Source organism: Anomaloglossus baeobatrachus, chromosome 3 (genome assembly GCF_048569485.1).
Source record: "Anomaloglossus baeobatrachus isolate aAnoBae1 chromosome 3, aAnoBae1.hap1, whole genome shotgun sequence".
NCBI classification, from domain to species: domain Eukaryota; kingdom Metazoa; phylum Chordata; class Amphibia; order Anura; family Aromobatidae; genus Anomaloglossus; species Anomaloglossus baeobatrachus.
The window spans coordinates 10,746,860-10,762,822 of NC_134355.1; the positions used below are offsets into that span (position 1 = coordinate 10,746,860).

At 44.5% G+C, this 15,963-nt stretch overlaps 1 protein-coding gene across 1 annotated transcript in view; it reads left to right on the forward strand.

Annotated features, from left to right (window-relative positions):
* The window catches only part of DNAH8 (dynein axonemal heavy chain 8), a 593,387-nt gene that overhangs the window by 83,924 nt on the left and 493,500 nt on the right, over positions 1-15,963 (forward strand). The window contains exons 6-7 of the mRNA XM_075338922.1: positions 8,224-8,413; positions 12,666-12,829. Of these exons, the coding sequence (XP_075195037.1) occupies positions 8,224-8,413; positions 12,666-12,829 (354 nt within the window). The remainder of the gene's footprint in view (positions 1-8,223; positions 8,414-12,665; positions 12,830-15,963) is intronic.

Genomic DNA, 15,963 nt, shown 5'->3' on the forward strand with positions numbered 1-15,963 from the left:
GTCTGCAAGGCCGCCACCTTGTCCAGCCTGCATACCTTTACTAGGTTCTACCATGTTCACACCCAAGCATCGGCAGATGCTAGTTTTGGGAGAAAGGTCTTGCAGGCAGCAGTTGCACACCTGTAATAGGGTGACAGCATTTAATTATAGTACAAGCCCGCCGAGGGAGGTCGTTGTTTTCTTCCTATCTGCGGTGCTTCTGTATTCCCACCCAGGGACTGCTTTTGGACGTCCCGTGGTCCTGTGTCCCCCAATGAAACGATAGAGAAAGTAGGATTTTTGTGTACTCACCGTAAAATCTCTTTCTCTGAGTCTTCATTGGGGGACACAGCACCCACCCTGCTTCGTTTTTTGGCTGTTTAATTGCATTTGCCTGCCATTTTCAGCGGTCTTATGTTCATAGACCTCTTGTTCGCACGGCTGCATTATTTTAGTTATAACTTTGTTTTATGTATGGTGATTCTGATACTCCTCCTACTGCTTGTGCACCAAACTGATCTGAGCCCGCCTCCGGCTCGGGGTGTATACTGCTAGGGAGGAGCTAACTTTTTATGTTTACTTAGTGTCAGCCTCCTAGTGACAGCAGCATAACCCATGGTCCTGTGTCCCCCAATGAAGACTCAGAGAAAGAGATTTTACTGTGAGTACACAAAAATCCTACTATTGTGAGATGTCTTGCAGATGGATGCAGCAGTCTTGAAATTGCCAAACTTTTGAAGCGTGATCACTGAACAATCAAGCGTTTCATGGCAAATAGCCAACAGGGTCGCAAGAAGCGTCTTGGGCAAAAAAGGCGCAAAATAACTGCCCATGAATTGAGGAAAATCAAGCGTGAAGCTGCCAAGATGCCATTTGCCACCAGTTTGTCCATATTTCAGAGCTGCAACGTTACTGGAGTATCAAAAAGCACAAGGTGTGCCATACTCAGGGACATGGCCAAGGTAAGGAAGGCTGAAAAACCACCACCTCTGAACAGGAAACATAAGATAAAACGTCAAGACTGCGCCAAGAAATATGTTAATACTGATTTTTCACAGATTTTATGGACTGATGAAATGAGAGTGACTCTTGATGGGCAGATGGATGGGCCAGAGGCTGGATCAGTAAAGGGCAAAGAGCTCCACTCCGACTCAGACCCAGCAAGGGGGAGGTGGGGACTGGTATGGGCTGGGATCATCAAAGATCAACTTGTGGGACCTTTTCGGGTTGAGGATGGAGTGAAGCTCAACTCCCAGACCTACTGCCAGTTTCTGGAAGACAACTTCTTCAAGTAGTGGTACAGGAAAAAGTCACTATCGTTCAAAAAAAACATGATTTTCATGCAGGACAATGCTCCATCACATGCATCCAACTACTCCACAGCGTGGCTGGCCAGTAAAGGTCTAAAAGATGAAAAATAATGACAGGGCCCCCTTGTTCCCCTGATCTGAACCCTATAGAGAACCTGTGGTCCCTCATAAAATGTGAGATCTACAGGGAGGGAAAACAGTCCACCTCTGGGAACAGTGTCTGGAGGCTGTGGTGGCTGCTGCACGCAATGTTGAGCGTAAACAGATCAAGCAATGACAGAGTCTATGGATGGTCGGCTGCTGAGTGTCATCAGAAAGAAAGGGGGCGATATTGGGCACTCATTTATTTGGGTTTTGTTTTTTCTAAATTTTGTGCAGTTATATTGGTTTACCTGGTGAAAATAAGCAAGGGAGATGGGAATATATTTGGTTTTTATTAAGTTGCCTAATAATTCTGCACAGTAATAGTTACCTGCACAAACAGATATCCTCCTAAGATAGCCAAATCCAAAAAACCCCACTCCAACTGCCAAAAATATTAAGCTTTGATATTTGAGTCTTGGGTTCATTGAGAACATACCGTATTTTTCAGACTATAAGACGCACTTTCCCCCCCCAAATGTTGGGGGAAAGTGGGGGGTGTGTGTTATGGTCTGAACAACACCAGAGGAGAGAGGCCAGAGGAGTGTCTGCTCCAGTAAGGGGGGGAATAGGAGTGCAGGGCAGGCAAGACAGGTACTGGTAGTGGGGGACTCAATTATTAGGGGGACAGATAGGGCAATCTGTCACAAAGACAGGGATCGCCGAACAGTGTGTTGTCTTCCTGGCGCTCGAGTTCGGCACATCGCTGATCGGGTTGACAGATTACTGAGAGGGGCTGGGGAGGACCCAGCGGTCATTGTACACATTGGCACAAATGACAAAGTTAGAGGTAGGTGGAAGGTCCTTAAAGATGATTTCAGGGAATTAGGTTGTGAGCTTAAAGCATGGACCTCAAAGGTGGTATTTTCGGAAATACTACCTGTGTCACGAGCCACACCAGAGAGGCAAAGAGAGATCAGGGAGGTTAACAGGTGGCTCAGGAATTGGTGTAGGAAAGAGGGTTTTGGGTTCCTGGAGAATTGGGCCGACTTTTCAGTTGGCTACAGATTCTATGCTAGGGATGGGCTGCATCTTAATAGGGAGGGTGCAGCTCTGCTGGGGCAGAAAATGGCTAGAAGGTTGGAGGAGTGTTTAAACTAGGAATGGGGGGCGAGGGTATTCACTTTATAGAAGGGAAATGTAGTGCAGATAGTGACCAGGGCACAAGTAATGAAATTGGGGGTGGTACGGGGGGAAGGGTTAGGACAGTCAATACAGTAAGCAGGAATACAGGTACAGAGTCATACGTAACGTGCATGTACACTAATGCCCGAAGCCTCACAAATAAGGTGGAGGAATTAGAATTAATATTGTTGGAAGAAAATTATGATATAGTGGGGATATCAGAGACATGGCTGGATGAGAGCTATGACTGGGCTGTTAATTTACAGGGTTATAGCCTATTCAGGAATGACAATACAAATAAGCGAGGAGGAGGTGTGTGTCTATATGTAAAATCATCCTTAAAACCCATCCTGCGTGACAACATATGTGAGGGTACTGAGAATGTAGAGTCCCTATGGGTGGAGATAAGGGGGAGGGAGAATGAATAATAAAATACTGATAGGGGTGTGTTATAAGACGCCGAATATTATGGAAGAGGTAGAGAATCTCCTCATAAAGCAAATTGATAAAGCAACGAGTCTCGGAGAGGTAATTATTATGGGGGACTTTAACTATCCTGATATAAATTGGGGAACAGAAACTTGCAGTTCCAGCAAAGGAAATAGATTTTTGATAACAATGAAAGATAATTACCTTTCACAAATGGTACAGGACCCCACAAGAGGGGGAGCACTACTAGACCTTGTACTAACCAATAGGCCAGACCGCATATCAAATATACAAGTTGGGGGTTACTTGGGGAATAATGATCACAAAATAATAAGTTTTCATGTATTCTTTAGTAAGATGTATAGTAGAGGGGCTACAAGGACACTAAACTTCAGGAAAGCAAATTTTAAACGGTTGAGAGATGATCTTAGTGCAATAAACTGGGATGATGTACTAAGTAATAAAAGTACACAAAGCAAATGGGAGACTTTTATGAGCATCCTGAATAGGGCTTGTGCAGAAAATATACCCTATGGGAACAAACATGCTAGAAATAGGAGGAAACCCCTATGGCTAAATAGAGCTGTAAGGGAAGCAATAAAAGAAAAACAGAAAGCCTTAAAAGAATTAAAGAGGGTAGGTAGTGATGAGGCATTATATAATTATAGAAAATTAAATAAAATATGTAAAAAGCAAATTAAGTTAGCTAAGTTTGAGACAGAGAGACTCATTGCGAGAGAAACTAAAAATAATCCTAAAATATTCTTTAACTACATAAACAGTAAAAAACTGAAAAGCGATAGTGTTGGCCCCCTTAAAAATAGTCTTGGTGAAATGGTGGAAGGGGATGAGGGTAAAGCCAACCTGCTGAATGACTTTTTTCTACGGTTTTTATACAAGAAAATGCCATGGCAGATGACATGACCAGTGATACCATAAATTCACCCTTGAATATTACCTGCTTAACCCAGCAGGAAGTACGCCGCCGCCTCGAAATCACTAAGGTTGACAAATCTCCGGGCCCGGATGGCTACACCCCAGAGTACTACAGGAATTGAGTTCTGTGATAGATAGACCATTATTTTTAATCTTCTCAGATTCCTTAATAACAGGGTCGGTACCGCAGGACTGGCGCATAGCAAATGTGGTGCCAATATTCAAAAAGGGGAAAAAAACTGAGCCGGGAAATTATAGGCCGGTAAGTTTAACCTCTACGGTTGGTAAAATCCTTGAGGGTTTCTTGAGAGATGCTATACTGGAGTATCTCAAGAAAAATAACCTTATGACAGAGCATCAACATGGGTTTATGAGGGATCGATCCTGTCACACTGATCAGCTTCTATGAAGAGGTAAGTGCAAGCCTGGAGCAGGGAAATGCAGTGGATGTTGTGTATATGGACTTTTCAAAAGCTTTTGATACGGTGCCACACAAAAGGTTGGTACATAAAATGAGAATAATGGGGATAGGGGAAAATATGTGTAACTGGGTTAAAAACTGGCTCAGTGATAGGAAACAAAGGGTGGTTATTAATGGTACGTACTCGGACTGGGTCTCAGTTCATAGTGGGGTACCACAGGGGTCAGTATTGGGCCCGCTTCTTTTCAACATATTTATAAATGACCTTGTTGGGGGCATGCGGAGTAGAATTTCAATATTTGCAGATGATACTAAACTCTGCAGGGTAATCAATACAGAGGAGGATAATTTTATATTACAGGGAGATTTATGTAAATTGGAGGATTGGGCTGAGAAGTGGCAATTGAAGTTTAATGTAGATAAATGTAAGGTCATGCACTTGGGTAGAGGAAATAACATTTATGATTATGTACTTAATTGTAGAACACTGGGTAAAACAGACACAGAAAAAGACTTGGGTGTATGGGGGGATGGTAAACTTCACTTTAGTGGCCAGTGTCAGGCAGCTGCTGCCAGGGCTAATAAAATAATGGGATGTATTAAAAGAGGTATAAGTGTTCATGAAAAAAATATAGTTCTACCTCTGTACAAGTCACTAGTGCGACCGCACTTATATACTGTGTACAATTCTGCTCACCGATATATAAGAAGGACATAGCTGAACTGGAGAGGGTGCAGAGAAGAGCCACCAAGATTATTAGAGGAATGGGGGGGCTGCAATACCAAGAGAGGTTATTAAACTTGGGGTTATTTAGTTTGGAAAAACGAAGGCTTAGAGGGGATCTAATCACAATGTATAAATATATGAGGGGACAGTACAGAGACCTTTCCAAAGATCTTTTTACACCTAGGCCTGCGACTGGAACACGGGGGCATCCGCTACGTCTTGAGGAAAGAAGGTTTAATCATAATCACAGACGAGGATTCTTTACTGTACGAGCAGTGAGACTATGGAGCTCTCTGCCGTATGATGTTGTAATGAGTGATTCACTACTAACATTTAAGCAGAGCCTGGACGCCTTTCTTGAAAAATTTAATATTACCAGTTATGTATATTAGATTTTATGACAGGGTATTGATCCAGGGAACTAGTCTGATTGCCGGATGTGGAGTCAGGAAGGAAATTTTTTCCCCATTGGAACTTGTTTGCCACATTGGGTTTTTTTTGCCTTCCTCTGGATCAACATGTTAGGCTACGGGTTGAACTAGATGGACTTAGAGTCTCCCTTCAACCTTAAAAACTATGATACTATGAATGTAGGGCCGCGGGGAATGAGGGTGGAGCGGGTCATAGGGGGCATCAGCAGGCTGCAGTAGCGCCTGCAGTGACCATGTGGCCACGCTCCTTACATATGCACGCCCATCCTCCCGCCCATCTCTCAGCGCTGAAGCCAGTGCTGACAGATGGGCGGGGTATACGCGCTTACTAAACAGCCGGCCGCATGATCACCCCTGGCAACTACAGCCTGCAGTGATCATGTGAGGCTGTATTCACTGCCCCCGCGCATCATCATCAGCGCGGGGGGCAATGAATCAGTACACTCACCGGTCACTTCCCTGCAGCATCGCGATGTCCTCCTGTCTGTGCCGGCAGCGCGGCTGCATGTAGACACGTGCGCTCAGCGATGACGTCATCACTGTGAGCACCGCTAGTCTCCACACAGCCGCGCCGCCGGCACAGACAGGAGGACATCGCGATGCTGCAGGGATCGTGGCCGGCTCCACACAGCGCTGCCGGCACAGACAGGAGGAGGAGCGATGCTGCGTGGAGCGAGGAAAGGTGAGTATAAACGTATATTTTTTTTTTTGTGTGCCACAGGATGCAGGACATATAGCAGGATGGGGCTATATTATGAGCAGGATGGCGGTATATGAGCAGGATGGGGGTATATTATGAGCAGAATGGGGGTATATGAGCAGGATGATGGCATATAGCAGGATGATGGCGTATATAGCAGGTTGATGGCATATATAGCAGGATGATTGTGTACATAGCAGGATGGAGGTATATAGCAGGATGGGAGCACATAACAGGATGGGGGTATATAGCAGGATGCGGCCATATGCCAGGATGGGGTATATAGCAGGACAGGATGCGGCCATATGCCAGGATGGGATATATAGCATGATGCGGCCATATACCAGGATGAGGTATATAGCAGGATGGGAGCACATACCAGGATGGCAGTATATAGCAAGATGGGGCTATAACAGGATGAGGGACATATATATATATATATATATATATATATATATATATATATATATATATATATATATATATATAAAAGGCAGGAGGATCATTACCAGGATGGGGTACCTTAGTAGAGAATTTGGGGACATTACCCCCATAACAGTGTCAGCAGCAGATCCTCGCCCCATAAGTGTGTCATGACCACATTCTTTGCTTAAAATTCTATTTTCCTATTTTCCTCCTCTAAAACCAGGGTGCGTCTTATAGTCCGAAAAATACGGTAGTTGTTGATCAATAATAAAGAGAATCCTCTAAAATACAACTTGCCTAGTAATTCTGCACAAAGTGTAAATAAATAATGCTGCAATTCTTTTCTCATGATGATATGGCAAAAGAAAAGTATTGCAGATGGACACTGCCCCATAATTTTACACTGTTGCAAGTGCAATCTGATGTTGTATCGGATTGCACTCGCCCATGTAAAACGCAAGTAGAACCGAGGCCTAAAGGGTGCTTTACACGCTGCGACATCACCAGTGATAGCTAGCGATGTTGTGCGCGATAGCACCCACCCCCGTCGTTCGTGCGACATTTGGTGATCGCTGCCGTATCACTACTATTATCACTACGGCAGCATCACGCGCACATACCTTTGCAGCAACGTCGCTGTGTTACCGCCGAACAATCCCTCCTTCAAGGGGGAGGTGTATTCTGCGTCATAGCGACGTCACTGTGGCGTCACTAAGCGGCCGTCCAATAGCAGAGGAGGGGCGGAGATCAGCGGGACGTAACATCCCGCCCACCTCCTTCCTTCCGCATTGCCGGTGGACGCAGGTAAGGAGATGTTCCTCGTTCCTGCGGTGTCACACATAGCGATGTGTGCTGCCTCAGGAACGAGGAACAACATCGCTACTGACCAGACAACGATTTTTGGTAAAAGAACGACGTATCACAGACCAACGATTTTTGCCTCTTTTGCGATCATTTAATAGGTGTTACACGCTGCGATGTCACTAACGACACCGGATGTGCGTCACAAACACCGTGACCCCGACGATATATCGCTAGCGATGTCGCAGCGTGTAAATGGCCCTTTAGTCTCAGGAGGTCAATTACTCTTATTCTTATTCTGAAAAGGTTCATAGCTCAAAGTACTAGTATAATACTGCCTTGTCCTGAATTACATACCATTGGAGAGACTTTTCTTTTGTCAAAAGAGGCATAAAATTGTGAATTGCTGAAAATATAGTAAAATGTGGAGAATGTATCACATGACATGGTACGCTTGCAGTTTGCTATGCAGGCATTCTGTACATCAGTATTTTGTGCCAGGAAACATTCATTCTAACCACAATCCTTATATCTAAAGGAGTTTCAGAATTATTAAGGAAAGTGCAAGAAAACAGTTGGTGTACAACTTATCGCGGTAGTTTGACACAATACTGTCACAGCTTACCTCCCCCAAATCTGTTGTAAAACCCATCATCTTACCTATTTGAGGGCCTTGTTTGGATGCCCGTTTCATGTTGTCAGTTTTAGCATTTATCATCTGACTTTGAGAGTTTCTTGATACAAATCATCTGTTATAACTTTGTATTACGTCTTCACATTACATATTGTACGTCTAGGAGCTGCACTTCTCAGTGCTTGACCTCACAGAAGGATTGTTCTCTGAAGTTAGTGATTTACTACGCAAGGTATTTCTGCCGGCTATGGACGCTTTAGACAAATGGGGACCGTTAAAGCAGACCTGGCACGGAGACCGCGAGATACAGCAATTTAAAGAGACTATTCATCAGTACTTGGCCTGTTTATTAGGTGAGTTCTATCATAAGCTTTTTATATGTTTTTTATTTTAATGTATTATCTAATTTGCTAACATTTCTCATTCCTGTAAGACCATTTGATTTAAGAGTAACCAGGTGATATCTATAGTGTGATATATGTTTGGGAGCTGCAATACTTTTCTGAGTTAGTCATCAACAGATTTGCTTAATTTTACATTTTGAAGATGTGATGGTTCATGGCTGTGGACCCACTGCACTACGGGCCAGGCTTACCATGGAGGGGCTTGACTAAGCGGATACCTGATTTTCAGTAGGACCTGATGATGAGGATAGACTTGAGCCGCAGGTAGTTACCAGGGGCTACTCCAGGTCAGTTCCCGGGCCTGAAGCAACTGGAGGGTCATGGTGCAGATGTACAAGGCAAAGCCCAGAGACATGGTCAGATAGTCCAACAACAAACCTCACAAGTACAGGAAACCTAGGTGAGGACAGGACAAACAGGAGGCAAGCCAGGAGAGGTCAGTATAAATTGGAGACAAGCCAGGGCAAAAACAGGAGAAATGAAAATGAGACCCCCAAAGAGACAGCGCCCTGAGTAGGATACAGAAAGACCTTACTTACGATCAGGCACCTGTGTGGAGGAAGAAGCTGCCTGATATACGGAGTGCTGGAAGGAGAGAGGCTGGAGAATAAACACTCTGCAGGAGACGGAATACAAATTCCTGCAGAGTCTGGCCGTGTCTCCCTATAGCCAGGAGGAGACTCACCAGCAACAGGCGATGCAGCACAGCTGGGAGAGTTGCATAAGAAAGCTCAGCAAGCTGGTCAGGCACAGGACAGCAAAGTGAGTATGACGACGGATAGCAGCCGTGCCAGTCATAGGCGTTACAGAAAATAGCTTTATCATGTACCTCAGTGATAGACACTTTGGAGGATAAATAAGGTATATTATTCACTGGGCATTATACGTAAAATACCATGAGGCCTGTGCAGTTTTCTTGAAAACCCAAAATATGACCGAATCCTAAAGCAAGGAACTGTATAAAGGGAAAACTAAGAAAATGTTCATGGTCGAAAATCCAGTGTTTCACAGTGTCCCGTATCGAGGATGGAGTTTACCAAGTCTCAACCATATGTGTGCAAACCGCACAGATATTGACATGTGGCGTTGACTTTAAGCACATAGTATATAGCTTTAGGATTGTGGATTTTCACCATGAATTTCAGTTTAAATCATCTGTGGGGAAATGCACCACAGATTTTTTTTTTCCCACTTCTAGTTATATCCCATGTGAGACGCAAGGGTATCTCCACATATTATACATTATGTTTCTGGTGATTAGGTTTTGTGTGAAATAGCAGATAGAAAGTTCTCCCCACGTAGTGACCTGCGTTTCCAGTGTGAATGATCACAGTATCAGGAGCGGGTACCCAGGTTTTGACTCTGTGATTACAATGGTGTATGTAGATGTGCATCAACAGAACCCCAACGCTGACAATAGGGGACAGGGCAGGAAAGCCAGAAGAGATCACTCTATTCACTCCACTGCTCTTGCATTGAGAAAAACCGTCTCCTTGTTGTCCATCCTGAAGATGATGACTGTGTAAGGTGAAGCATGAAGAGTAGAGAATCTTGACAGTTCACTCCTGAGAGTTTATGGTCTAGACTACAAGTGGGTAGTCCTGAAGAAGGGGAACTAGTGGAAAAGAGGTGTAGAGATGACTCAACTTTTCCAGATTAATCCCACCCCAAACTGAGCACTACCTCTCAAGAAAAGGAATTAAATAGTTGCTGGAGGCTCTCAACAAAAATCTCAATCAACTTAAGGTCCAGTCACACTAAGCAACTTACCAGTGATCCCAACAACGATAGGGATCGCTGGTAAGTTGCTAGGAGGCTGCTGGTGGAATGTCACACTGCGACGCTCCAGCGATCCCACCAGCAACCTGACCTGGCAGGGATCGCTGGAGCGTCGCTACACGAGTTGCTGGTGAGCTCACCAGCAACCAGTGACCAGCCCCCAGCGCCGCGTGGAAGATGCTGCGCTTGGTAACTAAGGTAAATATCGGGTAACCAACCCGATATTTACCTTGGTTACCAGCGCACGGAGCTACACGTGCAGGGAGCAGCGCACACTGAGCGCTGGTTCCCTGCTCTCCTAGTTACAGCACACATCGGGTTAATTACCCGATGTGTGCTGCAGCTACATGTGCACAGAGCAGGGAGCAGCGCACAATGCTTAGCGCTGGCTCCCTGCTCTCCTAGCTACAGTACACATCGGATTAATTAACCCGATGTGTCCTGCAGCTACATGTGCACAGAGCAGGAGCCAACACTGACAGTGAGAGCGGCGGAGGCTGGTAACAAAGGTAAATATCGGGTAACCAAGGACAGGGCTTCTTGGTTACCCGATGTTTGCTGTGGTTACCAGCCTCCGCAGAAGCCGGCTCCTGCTGCCTGCACATTTAGTTGTTGCTGTCTCGCTGTCGCACACAGCGATCTGTGCTTCACAGCGGGAGAGCAACAACTAAAAAATGGCCCAGGACATTCAGCAACAACCAACGACCTCACAGCAGGGGCCGGGTTGTTGCTGGATGTCACACACAGCGACATCACTAGCAACATCACTGCTACGTCACAAAAGTTGTTCGTTAGCAGCGATGTTGCTAGCGATGTTGCTTAGTGTGACGGGGCCTTTAGACAGAAACCTGAATGGAAGAAACAAAAAAGTATAATGTGACACAGGCACAAAGAACGGCCTAAAAAAATGAGACATTTTACATGGAACCTTCATGCGGAAGTAAAGTAAACATGATCTCACAACCAGATGCATCAGATTGAAATGGAGAAAGCAACTCGATCTACATGTATAGTAAATATCACACCCAGTAAATATGCTCCTGGATGGTGCGAGCCATGACTTGTGAATCCAACAAAAATCTCCAGGGAGTCCAGAGACATGAAAGCAGAAAAACAGGACATTGTAGGGAAAGAATCGCTGATGTGTCCTGACAAAGAAAATGTGGTGATAATTTGTCATAGATGTTCACTGAAGAGAAACCCTCTTGGCTCTATTGATAATGGATCAAAGTGATCCTATGGGACATTTTCAAGCACACACAAACTGTTGAACATTTGAGGTCCAGAATAGGTCTGTCTGGTCCGTCCTTCGGGACAGTGAACAGGTTGTAGTAGCTTTGGAAAGATTGTGAGTCAGGAATGAAAAAAATTAAATATTTTGAGTTAGAGGTCGTTAATGTCCTGGAAAAAAAGGCGGACAGGCTAGATAGCGCCCTTACAGGTTGTGACCATGCTACTCACTCTGCTGCCTATTGAGGTAGCCACAGGAACGGTTTTCATTTACATTTCCGGCTGCTTTATTTCAGGTGCCATAAACCGCTCCACGAGAAAACATGAATAAAGCCTTTCTCCGACATAATATAAATAGGCCGATTAGTTGCAGGTTCGTCCGCTCAGGATAAGACACGTTTCCCTTACACAGGTGTCTCACTGGAGGTGTAGCAACCTCTACAGACACACAGCATGTATGAGACAAACAGTCTCCATTTTAACACATGTACCACATCCATGGATGGGGGTATGTGAGCAACCAGATCTGCCCATCTCACCGGCTGCTTGTAAAACCTGGCCCTCACGCACCCCAAGAACGCTTTTAATACTAAATGTACTAGAGCTTGCACCCGGGCCTACATAACAGAGGACACCATTTCTGGGATCCATACCTCCCATGGACTACACGTCCAGCTGCCATCTCACAAGGGGTAGAGGGATAGAAGCTGCTTGATCACAGGGAGCCTATAGATACTGCCATCCTATCTTGTCATCATCTATGGGAATAAGCCAAGTGTGGAAGATAAGTTCCCACTAGTGATGACTGAGTACTAAGATGCTCGGTGCTCGAAACTTGCAGGTCGGATACGTGGACTGGCCTGATTTGATTACCGTGTATAATGGAAGTCAATAGGAAACATGAGCATTTTTCTGGAAGAGTCATCAAAATGCTAGAGTTCCCTGTTGATTTCCTTTATACTCAGTAATCGAGTCTGGCCCATCTGAGTGTCTGACCTGCTTGATGCGAGTACTAAGTGCTTGTTCATCACTAGTTCCCTTTTGGGTTGGGGGTGGAAAGGACTACGATCCTGACAGAGATGAGGTAATTGAAGTGGTAAATGTAGCAGGCGTAAAGCAGGAGAAGTATAACAAGAGATTTTTTTTTAATGTTAAGAAATGATTGGTTCACAGATCCATTTTCTTTAATTAGGAGTGAAAACAACCATGGAGGGAGCGGTGACGCTCGATACCATTACATCCATCGACTTTGCTACGATGCAGTCCTATGAAGGTATAAGGGCCGCAGTGTCGGACAAAGCAATGATTGCCAGATGTGAAGGGGCACTTATGGTGTGGCTCAGCCAGATACGGAAGGTAATGTCCAGGCGTGCAACCAGCAATGTAAAGTCTGAGGAGCATTTTCTACAGAATATCTTTATATTCTGTAAGTGATAGATAACATATTAATTGAGAATGCTGTCTCTTCCCTAATAGCGGAAGCATTTGGGTGCCATACCAAACATGACAAGAATCTTTGCAAGGATCTGAATTGTAAAGTGCTGCGGGAATATGTTGGTGCTATAGAAATAAAAATTATTATTGACGAGTTTGTTTCATGGGAGCTGCAAATATATACGAATATACAGTACACGAATATCAGACCGTTTAAAGTAGACTAAGGCGGGCTTTGCACGTTGCTTTACACGCACATACCTGCCGTGCGACGTCCCTCTGGCCGGCGATCCGCCTCCTTCCTTAGGGGGCGGGTCGTGCGGCGTCACAGTGACGTCACACGGCAGGCGGCCAATTGAAGCGGAGGGGCGGAGATGAGCAGGATGTAAACATCCCGCCCACCTCCGTCCTTCTCATTGCAGCCGGGAGGCAGGTAAGGTGAAGTTCCTCGCTCCTGCGGCTTCACACACAGCGATGTGCGCGGCCGCAGGAACGAGGAACTACATCGTACCTGTCGCTCCCCCGGCATTATGGAAATGTCGGAGGCTGCAGCGATGATACGATGACGACGATTTTGCGCTCGTTCATCGTATCATCTAGGATTTACACACTACGACATCGCAAGTGACGCCGGATGTGCGTCACTTTCGATTTGACCCCACCGACATCGCACCTGCGATGTCGTAGTGTGCAAAGCCCGCCTAAAAGCATCACCTTTAGCTATAAGCTTAGCACTGCTTTGCCGGTGATTGCTGGTCCTGTGCGTGATATCCTGATCTGTCTGTTCCTGTGCTCTTGTCTGTATTCCGTCCCCTGGTCGCCCCTCCTGTCCTCTGTCCCCTCTCCTATTTCCCCACTCGGCTGCTTCCTCCGGTACTGACCTTGGCCTAACTTTGACTCCGCTTCTGCTCGTTCCTCCGGTCCTGCTTCTGCCCGTACGGTGTTTGACCCAGCCTGCCTGACTATTCCTCGCATGCCCTGCAGCTCTGCTTCTCAGCTGTGCTGTGAGGCAGTGTACGAGAACACTGTGTATTTACTTCTTGGTTCTCATTGCTCTGTGTAGTGTCTTCTGCTGCAGAGCTCTGGCTCCCCCTGGTGGCAGCATTACAGTGAGATTGTTATATGAGGAGTATCCAGCATATTTTCACCTATTTTTTTAACCCCTTTTTACAAACGGAAGAGCTTGAGATTTACAAGTGTGGAGGGGGCTCTAGACCTGAGACCCCCACGCATGTGAGCTGTGTTACATAGCTGTATCTGCATTTTACCAAATGGGCTCTGATCGCTGCTGTTAACCATATCGACACTACTGTCAATTTCTAACAGCCACATCTTCATGGAGCAGTTGGTGGTCCCATCAGCCCCACATGTCACAATTGTGTGACAGCAAGTCAGCTGGGGGTCTGCTGAAGGCCCCCCGTCACTGCCACCTTCATACTTCTGTGAACTCTTGTCTACGTACAAACCTCCATTTTCAGTACATCCTGCAATACTGTGGTACAGCAGATTATAGAGTAAGTAATCACAAGTTCAATTAACTTAAAAAGCACTGAAAGTAAGGTAACAATTCGTATTAAAAAAAATATCTAAATATTTAAATCACACCCCACCCCTTTTGCCATTAAAAATAAGGAAATAAAAATAAATGAACTTTTGGTATGGACGCGTCTGTAAAAGTCCAATCTATCAAAATATATAACTAACATATATGTTAAACACCGTAAAGAGAAAGAAAATCAAAACTCCAGAATTGCTCTTTATCGGTCATCACAACTCAATAAAAAAATACAATATGTTTGTATCCCAAAATGTTATCCATAAGACTGTCAGCATGCATAAAAACAAGCCCTCCTACAGCTCAATCACCTGAGAAATCTAAAAGTTACAGGTCTTGGAAAATGCAACACAAAACTATTTTTTTTTTTCTTACAAACTTACTTTTTTTTTATCACTTAACCTCTTACAGACAAGTGACGCATTGGTACGCCATATGCTGGCTCCATGTCTTTGATGTGGACCAGAGATGAGCGTACCCGTGGAAGCTCGGTTCGGCGGATGCAACCGGACTTTTGATAAAATTTGGTTTGGGACACGGGCAAGTTGAAATGGTCGGGCATTTGTTGTGTACAATGTGTCACTCGTTTAATTAAACTGTACTTTGAATCAGGAGAAACATTTTGAGGATAACAAAAGATTATCGTTTATACTTGGGAAAAAAATGTTTTTCACATCTTGCTGTACCTGCATTTCTTTCACCAAAAACTAATACTATCGTTTTTGCACAATACTTGGTCTCTATGGGTGAAATAGTTTAAAAGTTTTTTTTGTTGTTTTTTTTTTCTACACCTGAAGAAGTTTTTTCAAAAATTTGAGGTGAAAAAACCAGGGCTGTGGAGTCTGAGTCAGAGCCGGTGTTCATTTTGGTGGAGTCGGTGTTCATTTTGGTGGAGTCAGAGTCGGTGTAAAATGCACCGACTCAGACTCCTGAAATATATAATAAATTGTGTACACTGGTTCAATGCAGAATGTGCTGAATAATTTTTGATAAGAATTTGGGAAAGTTATGGAATGTCCTATAAATGGCTGTTCTATTCCTGATCTAAGGCTACATTCACACACAGCATTTTTGCTGCGTTTTTTGAGGATACGTTTTTCAGCTGGAAAAGCAGATCATCTTTTTAAAAAACCGCATCACCTGAAAGGTTTTTGACATCATAGATAATAGTTTTCAAAAGGAAAAGCAGATTAGAAAAACGCCACAAACTGACTGCTCATTTTTTGTGAGGATCCGTTTTTGAGCCCAAAAAAGGATCCTCACAAAACAATGCTTCAAACATGATAAATACAATTAAACTGATGAATGAAAGTAATGAACAACATCTAGAAGAAAATGTAGGTTTCAGTATGTGTGATATGGAGCCACAGCGCTGCTCATGTAACTGAGGAACAAACAGATATTACAACAGAAGAACAGCAAAATGATACTTTAGGATGAGATGATCTTGTTGAAGCTGCTTCAAAACACTTTCATATTCATCGCATGCGCTGTGTTGAGC